Raw genomic sequence first — 18,043 nt, 5'->3', positions numbered from 1 at the left:
TGCAGTCATTCTAGCAGCTGCTGTACTTTGGGAAGCATTTAAGGTGGCCATTCTGGATTTCCTAGTTCTAGAGGTGAACCAAGTACAATGTTATCATTCAATTATTTGGAAAACCAACATTACTTTATAATGATGGCAGAAAGTAGCTCATCAGAGAACAAGGATTGTGTGATTTTGCATTTTTATAATAATTGCTCATATACAGAAAGATATATAACAGGGACAAAGAGTAGTGAAAATTGAAGTAAAAATGATCTGCCAGGGGGCATTTGTACAAAATGATCTTTGAAGCTGATAACTGCTAAATATTTAAGCTAGTCTTTGCCCTTGAAGACAATGCTGTGTAGAATCAATCGCACATTTTTTCTATTGTCCATTTTATTTTACCACCCGAGCTAAATTTCTTAACCTGCAGCTTTATAAAAGAGCACAGCCTTCTGATGAATTTAAGATTCAGTTTCTTTTGGCATCCCAGAATCCTGTTTTAATTGAATCAGTTGCAAAGTTGTGACAAAGTGCTAGAAGGTGTTGTTATGATAGCTGCTTTTGTCTACTTTGTTTGTATTGCAGTGGGACCTTCTATATATTGCTCCCTTATATTGTACCTTTTTAATGTATGCCAATAAAGGCTTTGAAGTGGTTGCTGCAAAATATTTGAGCCCAAACAAGTACAGCCATTGATTTGTTTTTTAACCACTAGCAAAGATGAAAGCAACATTTATTTGAGCAGAAGGAGGATGCATAGGAGAGTGTGACATAGGCCCATTATGCACGGGGGGAATAGCGCACATTCGGGGTGGAATGGCGGCGAATAAAATCACCGATAATGCACGGTGCCGGCTGCAACTGGCTGCAGATTCGATGCACGGGGACAGAAAGGTGGCCGGGGAGCCCAAAGGGGAGGGGGATTAGGGGAGCACTGCAGGCAGTGGGCCGGGGCGCAGAGCCCCAGCGGGGAACAGAGGGCCGCATATCCCTATCTAGGGATGGCACAGAGGCCACCGCACCAATCACCCACCAATCCCCGAACCCTCCCCCAACCACAAACGACAGCATAGGTGAGGGGGTGTATGCAAATAGGCAAACTTCATAAAACAGTAAAACAGTATAAAACAGTGTAAAACAGTAATACAAACAAGTGTGAACAGCAAGACAAACTCAAAATGCAAGGGGTAAACAGTATTAAAGGGGACAAACTAGGGGGCAGAGGAAACGGGACAGCAAACAAGGGGAGGGGCGAACTGGGAGCAAACTAAGGGGACAGGAACGCGTGGACACCAGAACCCCCCCCAAAGTCCAGCTTCAGGACGGCGGCATCCGTGGCGGCAGCTCACGTTGGCGCTGAGGAGGGTCTGGCAGCAGTGGAGTCGCTTGCTCCCTCCCCCTCCGCTTGCTCAGCGCTTGCTCCCTCCCCCGCCATGCCTGTCAAACCCGGCAGGGCTGCACCTGCGCAGGCTGCAGCCGCCCTTCCTGGCGTCCGCCTCCAACGCGGTGCCTGCTTCCCGACACAGCGGCGTGCTCGCCTCTCTTCCCCTTGGCTCCGCATTGACGCCTTGACGGCCGCCACTCCAGATTTTGCCACCGTTGCACCCCGTCCCGTGCATAACTGGTTTGCTTCGCGGCTTCCCCCTCCGCATTTTCCATGTGACCCGAAATCGCCGTTTCGTCGGCCGTGCATAATGGGCCATAGGGATGCCAGTCCCCAGGTGGAACCTGGGAATTCCCTGGAATTCTAGCTCATCTCCAGAATAAAGTGATCAGTTCCTTTGCAGAAAATGGCAGCTTTGGAGACTCCATAGCATTGTACTCCATTGAGGTCCCTCCCCACCCCAAATTTACCCACTCCTCAAAGTCTCCAGGTATGTCTCAACCCAGAGCTGGCAAGCCTAGTGTGACAACACCCCATATCCAGAATTAGGAACTTAGCTATGTTAATCATTCAAATTTGTCAGGGTTTCTGGTTAGCTTTTGTTGACCTGTTTTATTGTAAACCACTATGAGCAGCAAGAGGAAGCAATAAAGAAATACAGTAAATAAGTAAACAAATAGAACCTCCTAAAAGCCAGTCCTATACCGCCTCTTTGACATTGTATCCTAAGAATACTTCCCTGGGAGCAAACTAGAGTTGTCTCCCCAAGAAAATGTAAACATTGAACTAACTAGAAGGTGTTAACTGAAAATATTGCCTGTATAGAACCCTGATTCATAGAGAGTCCATAATGTAGGAGAACAAGTGGTTTACTCTTTCCCTCCTTATAGTTTTGTCGATTCAAACTGATCTCACCACCCCCTAGCTGCTGTTGTAAAAGAAAAAGAACAGGCATACTTTCTTTTCTTCCCTTCAAGCACTAATTATAATGATTATAATAATTAATCAAAGGGAGAAGTGTTGGTTGTAATTGGCAAAGCTGCAGAGAGGAAATTTTATATTCTTTTTCTCACCATACTAGAGACTGGGTCTGAATTGGGGTTCTACACAGCTGCTGTTTGTATTTTTTTAAAAACTGGGAAGATCCATCCATGAAATTTCCAGCATAATGTCTGGTTTGTCCCTAACGTTACTTGTCTTAGGACAGGCAGGTAGATTAGAAAACTATTGGGCCCTTTCTAATGGGCTAATTCAGATACACATTGCTTGTGGGTAGCCAGGCTGAATGCATCTTCTATTGAGCCCTGCCAAGTAGTAAAAAACCTGCTGTCCTAGACAGACAGTGGGGGAAAAAAAGTTGAGGGTCTATTGAGCCTTGGAGAATTGTCACATATGACTGGCAAACTGAGGTTAGTTATTGGGATAGTGCAGACTGAACACTGGACTATGTCTGAGGTGGACTGGTTTCTGTAAAACTCATTAGGTGATCATGGGCCATTAATTTGCTTAGTCTAACAGATGTCAGAGGATGGTTTTAAGATTCAAATTTAGGGGGAAGAAAACCAGGGAATTCCTTGGAGGAAGGGAAGGATACACAGGTAATAAATACATATGGGGTTCTACTTTATGTGTTGTCCTGAGGGATCTAAAGGACATTCCAAGATGACTATAATTAACAATTCGTCCTTTTATGTGAAATGCAATTCCTTCATAGAGGCTGGGTTCAGTTTAAATTTCCTTATACGCTTTATTTTCTTATCCAATCCACAACTGTTTAAACAAAAGCATTTTACTCACTTGAAGATGCCTTAAACTGAATGAGATCATTGGTCATTCTACTCTATGCCTGCCTATTTTGAATGGCAACAACTCCCAAGGCCTGGTCTCAGATAGACAAAGGTCTTCCCCAACACCTACTGCTCTCTGGAAGGGCTGGTGACCCTGGATCCTGTGCAGGTGCTCTGAGGCATACCATTCCCCACTAACTCCATTTATCCTCACCAATCCAAAGAGATTCAGTTGGCTTACACATTAATAGTGTGTTTCAGTTGAACAAGACAGTGAACTAGAAAGCTAATTCCTTAGACTTTAGGTTAGTTTGTTTTGCAGAATCAAATATCCTTAAAAAAAAACACACCCTATAATTAATAACTCAGCTCCAAATAGTTATGTGCCTTTAATACGTTATTTTAAAAAAATATTTCAATTTGCTTGGGTCTTTCCTAGAATTTCTGTGTTTGTGTGTTTGTGTATGATTTTCACCATTCCCCCTTCTAATGGGAAAGCTCTGGTCCCCCCACCCCCACCCCCATCAGCATTACATTATTGTGTAAGGGTAAATTGACAAAGATCTCCCCCTCTTTACACCCACAGGAATTCTAGGGGGGGGGGGGATACAATCCATTGTATTTAGTCTTTGCCTCTTTAATTTACAAAAAAAAGTACCTTTGGCATTTTATATACTCAGAAGATCTTCCCTGTTGTCGTGCCTGGAACTACATTAGCACAAATGGTTACTTCAGATTAACAAATGCACTCCATAACCTTAATGACCTTTAACACTTTTATGTGCAGAGGATTTAAAGTGAAAAATGTAAAGGAATCCAGAATTGTCTTTTAATATCCTAATCCCTGCACAGTTCCGTTGAATGTTACAGACTTTTTCTCAGCTGTTCCCCTTTCCAGGGGTCTCTCACCACCTCTGATAATATGGCAACTGTTAGGTCAAGAAGAACTCCTGCCAAGAGGACAGATGTTTTCAGAGCCAATAAGGCAAATGAATTGATTTTTTTAAAGTGGAATGGAAGAATGTAAATGGAAAATAAAGGCACCATGCCCTTCATTGTTTGATAGTTACAAAGGATTCTCCCAATAAAATGCATTATCCCTCAGGCATGGGGAGGAGAAATACTATATTTCATATAGTATTTCTATGTTGACCTTCATTTGTTTTAAAGTTATAATATATGTGTCTGACTATCTTGAGATATGACCATCCTGGTAACAAACCTGTAAAATAGTGCTGTAGCTGGCATTGCTTGCCAAAGTCTTTTGAGCTTATTCTGGAACAATGGACAACAGAGTTAACTTATTACCCAATGTAAGTTCAAAGAAACCATCATCAAAGTGCTGCAAGTATTTATCCAGCATTCCTGATTAGTGATTTGAAAAGCTTGGATATAGTAGGAGAGGCTAATATTCTGCATTTGTCTTCAGTAATTTGTCTTAAGTGATCATTTTTCATTCCTTACAGGACAAAACGTCAAAAACCATGACAGATGCTATCATGGTCATCACTCAGCTCCAGAATGGCTACAAGGAGTGTAATATTCACTATGCCTCTTTGGTCTCAGATTGAAATGTCTATTTCCTAAGAGCTGTCCTTAACACATTTTATGGAGAGACTTGTAGAACAGCTAATGTGACAAAACATTCTCTAAAAAAATGAAAGGAATGCTTGAGAATGGTAGCTGAACATTTGTTTCTAAGTTGATACTTTTTGGTAAAGGAACAGCTGACAGTTAATAGAACTGGTTAAACTTTTTGTATGAGGAGTAGACCAGATTGCCATCTGTAGTAAAATGATGCCTTCATTGAGCTCCAGCAATTGGGTACCAGCTGGGAATACTGACCATTAGGCCTCATTATAAATCCAATGCATTTTCCAGATAGAGAATGTCCCCAGAAGGCAACAGTGGCTTTATATGAATTGGCACTGATCAGAATATTAACTGCAGAATTCATGCCTCCTTATGTTCAAGTTACTTATGCCACCATAGTTTGCAAGTTTTTAAAGAAAAGATCCCTGGAGAATCAACCAAACAGAAAAGTAAAAGAAGCAGTTGCCTAAAACTGCCTTAAGGACCTATTTGCTGAAAACAGTTTTTTTTAATTTATTTATTCATTCATTCATTCATTCATTTATTTACTTGGTTGTCTCCTGACTCCCTGAGCACTTTAAGCTGTGTGAATTATAGCACACAGCACCACTGGTGCAGCTTCATTTTTAAAAACATGTTTCCTCCCACTGACTCTCAACCGGCAATATGAAAACAGGAGATGTAATCTACCTAGCTGTCCTGGGTTAACTCAGTAGGAAAATGGGTACTGATTTCATGTCCTTTCTGTTCAAATATTATGTTTGTCCTTCAACAGACCAGTGAACCTGAAGGCTGAAATTTAAAATACCCCAATCCTTGAGGGTTAAAAAAAACACCACTAGTTTGATGAGCCTGACTCTCACGATATGTGAAACACACACACACACATATGCAGACAACTCCTTCCCCTCTATTCTCCCCTTATCTCTTGTTTCCCTGAGCTCCTCCCTGGTCCCTCCAAGACAAACACCTCTCGTGTTCCTGACCTTCTCCCTGGTCCCTCCCACTTCTCCCTCCCCTCCCTCTCTCCTTACCTCTCTAAGTATCAGTCACATTATTACCTTGGTCACATAGGGTACCACTTGAAAGACCTCTAAATGAAAGTTAGTTCCTTCTGCACTCAGGATGGTTAAACATATTTAAGAAAGGGAAACGGGTCGTGAATAGATTGTCTTGGGTGGCATTAACCCCATCAGTGTGTCTGTACAGAGTGCCATTACAGAAGCACAACCTGCTCTGCTGTCTTTCTTTCCTTTGTTCCTGAGAACAAAGTGGACCCCTGCTCTCTTCTTGGTAACACGGGGCTGAGAGGAGGAGAAGAGGAACCTGTAGCTTCTGCTCTGTTATTACTAATAATTTACTGAACACGCAATTCAGAAAATGCTTTTGCAATTGCTCAGCTTTTTCAGCCTTAAATCTGCTTGGTGAGTGAGACAATTATTGTCCCTGGTTTGACAGACAAAGACGTTAGGGGAGAATAGGAAATTGACTAGTAGCGATTTACCCTGGAAGATGAGATTTTATCCCATGAGTTTTGGAAAATGTGACTGCCCGTCTCAATCCCAGGAAAATGACATCTGCCTTTCTCACTCTTTTTCACATAGTGAGGAGTCAGGGGAATGTGGGAAGATGGTATTCACCTCCCCCACCCACCCCAGTGGGGGAATGCCAGAAAATGTGCCTGATCACAACCCCTTAGGAGGCCGCTTTGAATGTTTCTTGTGCAGATCTGAGGGCACCAAAAAAACTAATTTGTTTTTTGAAAAGTCAGAATGTACAGGCATGGGAAACATACATAGGTTAGGATTGAGTGAAAGGCAGGGAGGGAACAAGTTACCAGAAGATAACCAAAATGTATAGAACAGCAGGACATAACCATAATTCTTAGCATAGTTACACCTTACTCTCCGCTTAGAAGGATGTAAGTCTGTTTAGGGCTGCACAGCAAAATATAGAATACATCTGGGGTCCCCAGCTTGGGTAAGCCCATGGGGACAAAATAACTGCCAGGACTGGGATCAATCATAAAATAGTGGGAAGGAGGGGTGGGACCAGTATTGTCCTATGATGGAGGCATCTGTTTAGGACTGGGTATAACCTTCAGACAGAAAGATGATACCTGCTGGGCATTTTGAAGCACCTCCTTCTCCAATTGGTGTGTGGAAAGCCCGGAATTACTCTTTGCTTTGAGGAAGAGATGGCTGGGACAAGAAAGAAAAGTGCTGGAAAATTCCATAGTTGCCAGCCTGGCAACCATTAGCAAAAGGGCCCCAGGGAAGCCCTCAAGAGCAATGTTGCAGTGTCACTGCTTATATGGTCATGTCACTTAGAGCACAACCCAGAAGTGAAATAATTACAAAGAGGTGACACTTCAACCATAGAGTACAGGGCAAATGCTAGTGCATCACTTGACATAATGATGTCACTTCTGTTTGGCCCAATGCTGATTGCTTCCCATTCCCCATTCTTTCCCTCCTGCTTCCCTAGAGGTTTTGAGGAGGGCAGAGTTTAAGGAGGGGAAGGATTTAAATGGGATATAATGCTATAGAATCCATCTTCCAAAGCTGCCATTTTCTCAAAGTGAACTGATCTCTGCCACATAAGATCAGTTAGATCCCAGTAGATCTCCAGCCACCACCTGAAGGTACTTTCAAGAAGCATTGCTTAGATGAATGAAGCTGTGGCGGAATGGGCCTGCTCTGGCCTACAGACCCTGATCCACCTTGCCCACTCCAAGCTTTCCCCCAATTCCTGGAAAGGCTTGTCTTTCTCTCCCTAGGGTAACTTGTCACCACCATGTGACCTCTGTATGAAATTGCCCACTGTGACAGTGAGGACTCCCAGCTTCCCTTCCAAGTTTTGAGGCCTTGCCGCTGTGTCTCTCACTGTCTAGCACCTGATCCCAATGGGGACAGTTCTCTAATTTGTGTGCGCCTGGAGGAATGGCCACTTGCTAACTGCCAGACTTTCTCCTGGCATCCCTCTTACGATAATGTGTGTGAGATGGTGGTACAGAGAACCACTGCCAGCATCCAAAGTTAGAAAATATTTCTTAAAAAGAAAATTTTCATAAGCATACCTCTAGCAGAGGAATACAAAATAAATGGGTAAAACTCAGTTCCTCTGTCCTTCTCCATACATGCTCTTTCAGATGTTAAAATATGGGACAGGCTCCTTAGCGTCAGAAGTTGCAAATCTGCAGAGGTTCTGTTATCTATAAGTTTCCTTCAGCTCTTCAGGAAAGCACATGAACAATGACTGACTTTTCTAGACCTCAGTTAAGAGAGATCTCTGCTTGGATAGATACTACACCAAAGACAGCTTCTCCTTTCTGCAAGGAGTTTTATCATATCTGTTTTTCTACCCATTGACTAGGTCAGGCCAGGTCTAAGAAGTATTTCCTGGAGATCTCCATGAATCTCCTTCTTGAAGCCTCTCTAGTATTACATTCCTCCACATCTCTGTTATCTTCTAGGAGAATTGGGGGGGGGGGAGGGCTGAGCATCCCACTGTGTTTAGCTGGACCTATTTGGTTTGTTTTTTTTAAGAAGTAGCTGAGGTAAATCTTGAGAGCATTTGGACTGACTCCCCCCCCCAGGTTTTCTGCTTTTTAAAAAGTATTAGACTGCTTGTTTCAAATATAAAGATGGGCATTTCTTCCCAGAAGTGATCACAGCCAAGCATATTGGGAGAGGCATTCCTGCAGATATGTTGGTCCTAGATCATTAAAGGGGTTCTGGGTAACGAGCATCTTGAACCCAGAAATTATTTGGTAAGCAATGGAGCAACTGCATAATAAGTGTAATATGTGCATTTCACATAGTAATTGAACTGTAATTTCCATAGCAACTGATGTTCTTAAGGCTTCTTTAAGAGCAGTCCCAATGTGCAGTGCATTACTGCAGGCTAGCATCAAGTCAGCTGGACAATGGATCAACATGGACAGAATGACTGAGACAAAGGAGGGGTATAATCTATTCTAAATGAGAGATATTGTTCACATCCGCTTACTCTCACCCTTTAGAAAACAAGAGGTTTCTAATTTATATTTATTTAGGAAAAATTTAGGTTTCCTTTCCGGAGTCCTGCTCGCGATGGCTTACAAGCCAAAACATCATAAAGTCACCATAAATTACCAATATAAAACAAAACAAGTCATTAAAAACAAGCCAGTAGGAGAAACATCCCTTATAGTGATAGCTACTTGCTCCAAGGTGGGTAGACACAGGATTTGCGTCTAATGTGGAAGAGCTCGGAAGGGCAATGCAGATCAACAGTTTATCAAACTGCAAGAATGAACTGACAGTGTAAATTTGTGTGTTGTTGGGAAACTGCTGTTGGTCTGGGTCTGTTGCTCTTCCAAATGATGGCTCTTGTCGCAGCCAGGAGTCATTCTGATGAAACACTGTCAGAGTTCTGATCCATCAGCCTCTCTCCCACAACATCGCTCTGGCTGCCTTTGCCATTCCCTTTAGCAATCATTTTTGCAATTTCAAAGGACTGTTGTTTCAACATAGAGGGCCTTCTTCACTTATCTGACAAGTCCAGATGCTTCATAAAAATGAATCACAGCTTTGCTATCTTATTTACTCACTTTCCAGGTTCCACCCAGCAGTTGGCTTGATGGAGAGGATCCAGGCCATTGCTCAGAATGTCTCCGACATCGCCATGAAGGTGGATCAGATTCTGCGCAACAGCCTAGTCAATGGAAAACGTAAGACTACCATTAGCTTCTTAAACAGAAGAGAGGGAATGTTTGTTAGCGTATGACTGGAAGGGCTTGGTTCCACAGAGACTGCTCCTGGTCTCGTGGCTGAATGCTGTGATCAGGGACGCCAGTCCCCAAGTGGGAGAATGAAAAGGTGAGGATCGCCTGGTTTTATAGCTTGTCTCCAGGTGACAGTTCCCCTGGAGAAAATGGCTGCTTTGGAAGGTGGACTCCATAGCATTAGACTCCATTGAGGTCCCTCTTTACCACAAATCCTGGCCACTTTTAGCCCCACCCCCAAAATTTCCAGATATTTCCAACCCAGAGGTGGCAACTCTAGCTGGAACCCTTCCTTGAAAAATTTACAGTTATAAGATTCTTGGTAGTATTAATGTCCATTATCCATGCTATGAAACATGGTGAAAATTCTCTGTGTTTGCAATATATAACAGAGAAGCAATAAGGCACATCACTGAAGGAAATTCGGGGAGGAAACACTCCCTTCTTGCTCATAGGCCACCCTATTCCCTTAGCTAGATTAGGATAGATATAGATGCAAAGGCATCTTTCTCTTAACTGACTGCTAATCCTACACAGTGATGCAGTAGGCAATGGGGTTTTCTAGACTGAGGCCGCCTTTCACATTTTTGCATGTGTTGTGCTGCTTCTAGTGGTGGAATCAGTTCAGGCTGCCCCTCATGGGCTCCCTCTGTTGTGGGTAGGGTTTCCCCCCCCCCCCCACAGACACTGAATCATTTGAGCAGCTTTGTTTGCTCCATCTTCATTATGTGTGAGTAGCCCCATTTACTCTTGTGTAAAGTGCAGTAGGCCCTCAAACAGCAACTCTGAAGCACAAAGGATCATTTATTTGCTCAGTCACCTGGCCCCTGACATTTAAAACTGAAAACATCAAAATAATGTACCAAAAAAATGGAAAGTGGGTTTTGCAACTGGGGAGAGTGAAGGGCCAAGGGATGATCTGGTGGATCTTACATGAGAGTAGCGCCATTAGCATGCTTTGATAGCATGTCTGCTGTCATATAATGCAAGAGGGAGACATGATCATGGCTTTCTCAGGCTACAGAGAGAGGCGGAGAGAGGAGACCGGGCAAGTACACACACAAATACATGCTCACAAGGCAGAGCCAAGAGGACGATGTCCTGATTGAAAATAACTGCTTTTTTTCAATGCAGTCACTTTCTGTCACTGAAACATTTCAGCAAAGGGCTGCACATTTATTTTAAATAAACCCAAACCTGTCCACCTTTTCTGGACAGGTTTTGTCAAGTGAGTTGCACCAGAAGTCCAGAGTGAAAAACCTAGTTCAGATTACAAGCAGAGGCTTTGTTGAAAATACCTGGGGGGGGGGGGGAGAGTGCAGGAGAAACCAATGTCTTTCTTGTCCTTGGCAGCCTGCCTATATTTTTAAGTTTTCCCCCTGCCGGTAAGAACATGACTTCTACAGTCTTGTCAAGGGGGAAAGTGAAAAATCTGCTGTTTTTGAGGCCAAAGGTATGAAAACAACACCCAGTCACATCCTCTGTACTGCACTCTGCTTGATGTATCCTTCATGGACTGCAGCTCAACAAGATGAGTTCCAGTAAATCTTGACATGGAGCCACAAATCCACCAGCAAATTGTGTTTGCAGCAGCTTCATGGGCATCTTGACTCAAAAATGCATGGAAGGAAGTGGCTAGGTGTACCTCTAAGGACCCAAGCGTTCAGACATGTCCAACAGCAGTCCAGGGTCCTGTGCAGATGATGGAAAGCTGCTTGTGATTGGGAGCTGGGAGCTTAGAACATTCCCAACCTCTTGTTCCCCCTATTCCCAGTGCTTCTTCGCCATCTTTCTTTCCCTCACAAATGACAAATGCATTTGAATACATCCAGGGCAAAGTGGGAGAGAGCTTGGAGTGGGTGTGATGATAGGGAAAGTTTAGACTCCCCCCATTCCCAAAGGAGCTCGGGGAAAATAGCCCCCTGAGGCCATTTCCACCAGGGAATCAGTGCAGGAGGGAAGGTGGAAGCCCTTCCTCCAGGCTCACAGTGGTTGACAAAGAGCTGTTTTTTATTCCCCACTTTTCAGGAGCCCCAAAACTGCTTACAAACATATTTCCCTTCCTCTTCCCTATGCGGGGCTGCACTGTGACAAGTGACTTTTTAAAGGTGACTTCCGAAGAATACATGTAACTATAAGATGGATCACAAGGTCCCCTGCACAGCTTTTGTCACCTGGATTGTTTATATGCACAGCCCCTGTGTATGTGAATGATACAGGTAAGGGAACTACCTCTTAACAATTAGCTCCCATGGAGAAAAAAATAGATCATTCTGAGTTATAAGGAATGGTCAGATACCATCTGCGGACCCTCCCTTCACAACTGCTGTTTTCTATTATAATTAGTACTGCAAGAAAAGTCAATTTGTCTTACTACCATTCATCCTATCACTTGATTTAAAAAAAAAAAAATGTAACATGCAACCAGCTGGGTGTCCTTGGGCTCACCACAGCACTGATAAAGCTGTTCTGACCGAGCAGTAATATCGGGGCTCTCTCAACCTCATCCACTTCATAGGGTGTCCATTGTGGGGAGAGGAAAGGAAAGGTAATTGTACGCTACTTTGAGACTCCTTTGGGTAGAGAAAAGCAGCATATAAGAACCAACTCTTCTTCAATTGCATTGTCAGGAAATTGCATATTCAGTCCTTTAAGGTAGTGTCAAAAACAACAACCCTTGCATGCTGGTCTCATGCAACTCTATTGGGCAAGGAAGTGATAATGTTTCTTGGGCACTTGGGAAGCAGAGACCTGTACAGAGTGCAGAGTACAGAGCGGTAACACTAAGGGGCTTTTCGCACGCCTTCAAAATCGCACAATGGTTGCCAATTGAAAACGCTACTGATTTGCCATTATGCACAACGTCGTTGACAATCTGCCACACACCTGAAACCGATCCGCAAAAAGCGCTTCCTTGTAGCGCTTTCAGGGAAATCCCCAAAAGTGGATTCACCCTCCGGAAAGCGCTACACTCGTGCAACCAATCTGCAACACTAGCGGGAAAGTTCTGTGCGTTACCATTGTTGTGGTTTCTACAAAGTCCCTCCCCCTGGCTCTCTCCTCTGATCTTCCGGCAAAGCGACAGCCATTTTTTTTTTCTCCGAGCGAGCGGGGCTCAACCCACCAGCGAGCCTCTGTTTAGAGGCTTCCCCGGCTTCAGTCCCTCCCCAGAGCTGTTTAGTCACTAAGCACAGAGAAGCCCGTTTGCTGATGTATTTTCCCTTTATTTTTTACACTGTTTTTGGCCGAAAATCGGGCCCGTGAGGGGGGGGGGGATTTTTTTTTTACTCGGGAGGAGCGTGGCAACGATGAAACGACAGCTCAAACACATCTGCCAGCTGGATGGGTCTCTCCGTTGCAACGAATCAACACAGATTCGTTGCAATGGGTGTGTTAAAAAAAAACCTTTCTTAAAGGGAAAGGGGCTGTTTGGGAGCATGCTAACGGCTGCCCATTGGCTGCTTGACGGCCAGGGGCGGGACGAGCTCGGCAATAGCGCTTCCTTTCTAGCGATTTTTGCTGAGACCGGAAGCTTGTGGGAAACGATAGAAACGCAACTGGATTCCACTACAAAGTCAGGTATGCATAATGACGAATTGCACTATTTTAAATGGCGATTTTTCGTTCAGCAAACAATTTGCTATAAGGATCCCAGTGCGGAAAGCCCCTAACTGTCAGAACTGCAAGGCCAGCTCCCAAGTCAGCAGCAGCCCCAACACCACGATGCAGGGAGGGAATGTATCCCCATGATGTACATCCCGCCAGTGCAAAGGCCTTTGTTCTTTTAATCTCAGTACATCTCCATGTACAGCTGTATTGACTAACACTCCCCCCTCCCCATTGGGTTAATGTGCTAAGCAGGGGATTACCGAGGAAGTCACTTCAATCATGCAACAATGAGGTGTTTGTTTCCTACTAATCCACTGAAGAAAATAATTCCCAACAGACACCAGTAAAAGCCCTTGCCTCAAATCCTGTGTAGCCCCTCTAACCTCTCCTTCTAAAGCCCCACATTCCCAGCTTTTGTTCTGTCTCTTTGCAACACTCATTTTCTCCTGCGGCAGGATGAGTTTTGAGCTTTCTTAAATTAACTTATGTTTTTAGCTACAGCAGGATCCCCCATGGTTTCTGCTATTCTGCATTTCTCATAGCAAGCATCTTTTTTCTCTCTCTCTCTTTTGGTTTTTGTCAGGTTTTATAGAAATGAACAGTTGTCACAGGATTCTTGGATAGCTCTGACAGAACCTTACTGCCCAGTTAGATCCTACATCCTTAAAATTATGTCCTCTACTCAGTGTGGCAAGTTGTCATTTCTGTGCCCAAGCAAACACCTGGTTTTACATTCATCATGCAGCCATTTACTGGGAACTAGCACAACAGGAATAGAGCCTCTTGTGGTGCAGAGTGATAAGCGGCAGAAATGCTGTCTGAAGCTGTTTGTCCATGAGGCTGGGAGTTTGATCCCAGCAGCCGGCTCAAGGTTGACTCAGCCTTCCATCCTTCCGAAGTTGGTAAAATAAGTACCCAGCTTGCTGGGGGGTAAACGGTAATGACTGGAGAAGGCACTGGCAAACCACCCCGTATTGAGTCTGCCATGAAAACGCTGGAGGGCGTCACCCCAAGGGTCAGACATGACTCGGTGCTTGCACAGGGGATACCTTTACCCTTACCTTAGTACAACAGGCAAGTTAAGAGAGGTTATAAAGCATTGAGATGTCAGTGTCAAAATGGAGCATTCTCAACCCTCAGATGGACTGCGTCTGTTCAGATTCAGAACCAGTCTGGAGCACCTGGACTCATCCCTTCATTCCCACCACCACCAATATTTAGTGGCTGATCCTATATTATTGTGAAGCTGCAGGCAGGGCTGGCAGAGAGCATCCATGAAAGAAATCACTCCTGGAGCCAAGGAGACAGCACATCTTGCACTTCCCGTATCACTCCAGTGCAGAATCACACTATCCTTAGGGCTATTTCTTTCTTACCTTTACTATTCCTTTCAAGAAGGCATCCTGTACCTTACCTAGTTAGACTCAATTGGTTAGGTTTCCAGTTAATGCTTAATTCAGCAAGAAAGAAGCTCCTGAAATGAATGTGGCACGCAACAAATCTGTAAGGGTTGAATGAATGTAAATATTCAAAGTGAAAATTAGACAATTCAGAAAGCTATACAGATATAAGGTTTCAGAGTCCTTTTCTTCATGGGAACTGGGTGTATTAAGAAAATAAAATTGTAAGTGAAAGAGAAGTAAAAGAGAAAAAAAAGCCACAGTCTGCACTGAACCGGAATGCTAGTTAAGGGCAAGCATGTAATTTTAATTCCTCTAATAAAAAAATGAAGGAAAATATTTGCAGATTTATCCCCCTTCCCCCCAATAGATAAAGATAACTTACAAAAGCTAGTGTTTCACTTCCATTGATATCTTAAAAGGGTGACACTTCGGTATTATGCAGGTTTATTTAAATACAACCAATTAAGGCATTAAAGGCAGGTGACTAAGCAGCTGCAAATTCTTTAATTAACAGTTTCAAAAATAAAAGACAGTGTAAGTGAGACTTGCCACATCCTTTCTCTCCTTCAAGATCCCCACTTGACCCCAACAAACCTAGCCACAGTCATCCCTGCAATGGTCATTGCCAGGTTAGATTCCTGTAACTCACTCTATGTGGGCCTACCCTTAGCCTTGACTTGGAAACTACAGCTGGCATAGAATGCAGCTGCTCAGGTCCTTACCAGGCCCATATATGACCTGCCCTTCAACAGCTACATTTGTTGTTGGTTGACTTCCAAATCAAGTTTAAGGTTTTGATTTTAACCTTAAGGTCATATGCATATCTAACGGACCGCCTATCCCAGTACATCTCCAGAAGAACCTTAAGAATGCCCCCCAGGAGAACTTGGTGGAATGAGCTGCCAGTTGAGATCCAGGCCCTGATAGAACTATTTAAGTTCTGCAGGACCTATAAAACAGCGCTCTTTTGCCAGGCTTATGGCTGAGGCCTGAACGAGCTAATACAGTCAATAAAATCTACTAAACTTGCTCCATTAATCTCTGGGATATTCCCACCACAAACTGAAAGATAAATTCAAAGGGAAAAGCAGATCACTACAAGTACACATGTGTACAAGTATATAGTACAAATCAGTCTTTCATCCAATAAAGGCAAAGAGGAATCACATGGCACCTTAAAGACAAACAAATATTTATCATAGCATGCACTTTTATGGCTTATTTCTTTTTATGGGTTGGATCCAGACTAAATTTTCCTATGACAGAGCACAACTTCTGCTTCCCCCTCCCATTGCAGGCCACTGATAAACTGCTTTTCCTGGGTCAGTGGACATGGGGGGAACATAGAGAAAAGTCCCATTTAGGCTGGATCCAATATATTTCTGTACGTTTTTGTCTACAGTTTTACTTTTTCTTCACTGCTGTACTGTAGATTATATTATGTATGTTGTATAATGTTTATAGCAAGAACCTGTGTTGGCTCTAAACATCAACATGAAATGAAGTTCATGCAGAGAAACTTGTGTTACGCCAGTAGATGGAGAGGTGGGTGGCCTCGAAGAACGAGCGGCAGAGGTGGCTGGCCAGGCTCAGAGCTAAGCCCTGTTTGCCACACTGCTGCTGCCTGTCCTCCAAGACTGCCCACACCCTCAGGAGAGCACGGGCAGCCTCAGAAGATGAGCAATAGCGCCAAATAGGGCTCAGCTCCAGGCCTCTCCACCTGCTGCCGCTGCTTGTTGTCCTGGGCTGCCTCCTGCCCTCAGCAGAGCTCAGGCAGCCTTGGAAACAAGTGGGGAGGGGGCAGCAGCAGCAGCAGCAGACCAGGCTTAGGGCCAAGCCCCACTCGCCACGCCTCCTGTCCTTCAAGGCTGCCTATGCCCTCAGAAGAGCATGGGCAGCCTAGGAGGATGAACTGAATGGGGCTTGGCTCTGGGCCTCGCCACCCATTGCTGCTGCTTGTCCGTCAAGGCCAGCCCTGCCCTCAGCAAAGCACGGGCAGCCTTGGAAACAGCTGGCCAGGCTCAGAACCAAGCCCCATTTGCCACCACTGCTCCTGCCTGAACCCCGAGACTGCCTGGAGAGCATGGGCGGACTCGGAGGATGAGCAATAGCGCCGAATAGGGCTCAGCTCCAGGCCTCCCCACCCGCTGCCATTGCCTGTCATCCAAGGCCATCCCGCCCTCAGCAGAGCGCAGGCAGCCTCGAAGATCGGGTGGTGGCACCTGGTGAGCCCCACAGCCCAGCCCCGTTCGCTGTGCTGCTGCTGCCTGCCCTCTGAGCCCACCCCTGCCCTCAGGAGAGCATGGACGGGCGGAGGAGGTAGCGGCAGAGGCAGTGCAGTAGCCCGGTCCTGGCACCTGGACTCTCCTGCCATAGCTCCGGCCATTATGTGGGATGTTTCCACATAATGGTCAAGAATCTGGTAGCTGGCATGTTATGTACATCGGGTTAGATCCAGCTAGATTTTTCACTCATTCTTGTCCCATTCTCTTCCTTTAAATGTTTCACATTCTACATGGTTTTTGATCCTCAGCATAGCCTTTTTGGCTGACAAAGTGGACCCCTTTGTCCTTTTTTCCCTAGAAGAAAAGCTGGCTGAGTCCAGACTGTATAGTTGAAAATGTGTGTGTGTGTGGGGGGGGGGGAAGTAAATCTCTAGTCTTTGGCTTTGTGTAACTATAAGAGGAAAGGCATATATCCTCAAGGATTTGGGCTAGAGCAGTGATTCCCAGCAAGGGCTTCCTGGAGCCTTGAGGCTCTATGAGAGCTCCCAAGGGGCTCCCTGGCCTTTCCCATATTCCCTGCCTTAGTGGACTCAGCTGCATTTCTGACCTGGTTCTGGGATTGCTTGAAACCTGAAAAAACACATTTTTTCAGGAGGGCCTATATCCAGCCTGTGCAGAGGCAGCTGCATTGATTGCCAGTTGCAGCCCGGATTCGGTTCAAGGTTCTGGTTTTGATCTTTAAGGCCCTTTGCGGCCTGGGACCCACATATCTGAGAGACCATCTGTTGACCTATGCCCCTGCAGGGCCTTACACTCTGCGGGTACTGATTTGTTGGTTGTTCCCTGCCCTAAAGAAGCTCACCTGACCTCGACCAGGACCAGGGCCTTTTTGGTCCTGGCTCCCACCTGGTGGAATGAGCTCCCAGGAGAGCTGCGGGCCCTGTGGGAGCTTTCAGTGTTCCGCAGGCCTTGCAAGATGGAACTCTCCCACCAGGTTCATGGTTGAGGCCATGGTGTGAGAGGAAGATCTGGTGCCCCACCAGCGATAAAGGCAGCAGTATGCTAGGAGCATCTATTAGCATCAGGTCATGGCTCCCTCTTGCCACTTCCCCATTTTGGGATGTTCATGGGGGGATGAATAGTTGATTATACTGCCATGTTTCTTCTTTTGTTGTAATTTTTATGTCCTATTTTTTAATTGTAATGGGGTTTTATTGGGGTTTTTAATGGACTGTTGTAACCTGCCACGAGCAGTCTCCGAAAGTGGTGGGGAATTAAAATGTAAATAA

The 18,043-nt window shown here is 44.8% G+C and overlaps 1 protein-coding gene across 8 annotated transcripts in view; it reads left to right on the top strand.

Moving 5' to 3' along the window:
• Positions 1-18,043, top strand: part of MGAT5B (alpha-1,6-mannosylglycoprotein 6-beta-N-acetylglucosaminyltransferase B) — a 280,817-nt gene that overhangs the window by 140,272 nt on the left and 122,502 nt on the right. For all 8 annotated transcript variants that reach the window (XM_077327653.1, XM_077327655.1, XM_077327659.1 and 5 more), the window contains one exon: positions 9,351-9,463. In XM_077327653.1, coding sequence (XP_077183768.1) covers positions 9,351-9,463 — 113 coding nt within the window. The remainder of the gene's footprint in view (positions 1-9,350; positions 9,464-18,043) is intronic.

The sequence above is a fragment of the Paroedura picta genome, chromosome 3 (genome assembly GCF_049243985.1).
Source record: "Paroedura picta isolate Pp20150507F chromosome 3, Ppicta_v3.0, whole genome shotgun sequence".
In the NCBI taxonomy this organism is placed as follows: domain Eukaryota; kingdom Metazoa; phylum Chordata; class Lepidosauria; order Squamata; family Gekkonidae; genus Paroedura; species Paroedura picta.
The sequence above is the reverse complement of the archived record's forward strand: the minus strand, read 5'-3'. Positions and strand labels throughout refer to the sequence as shown.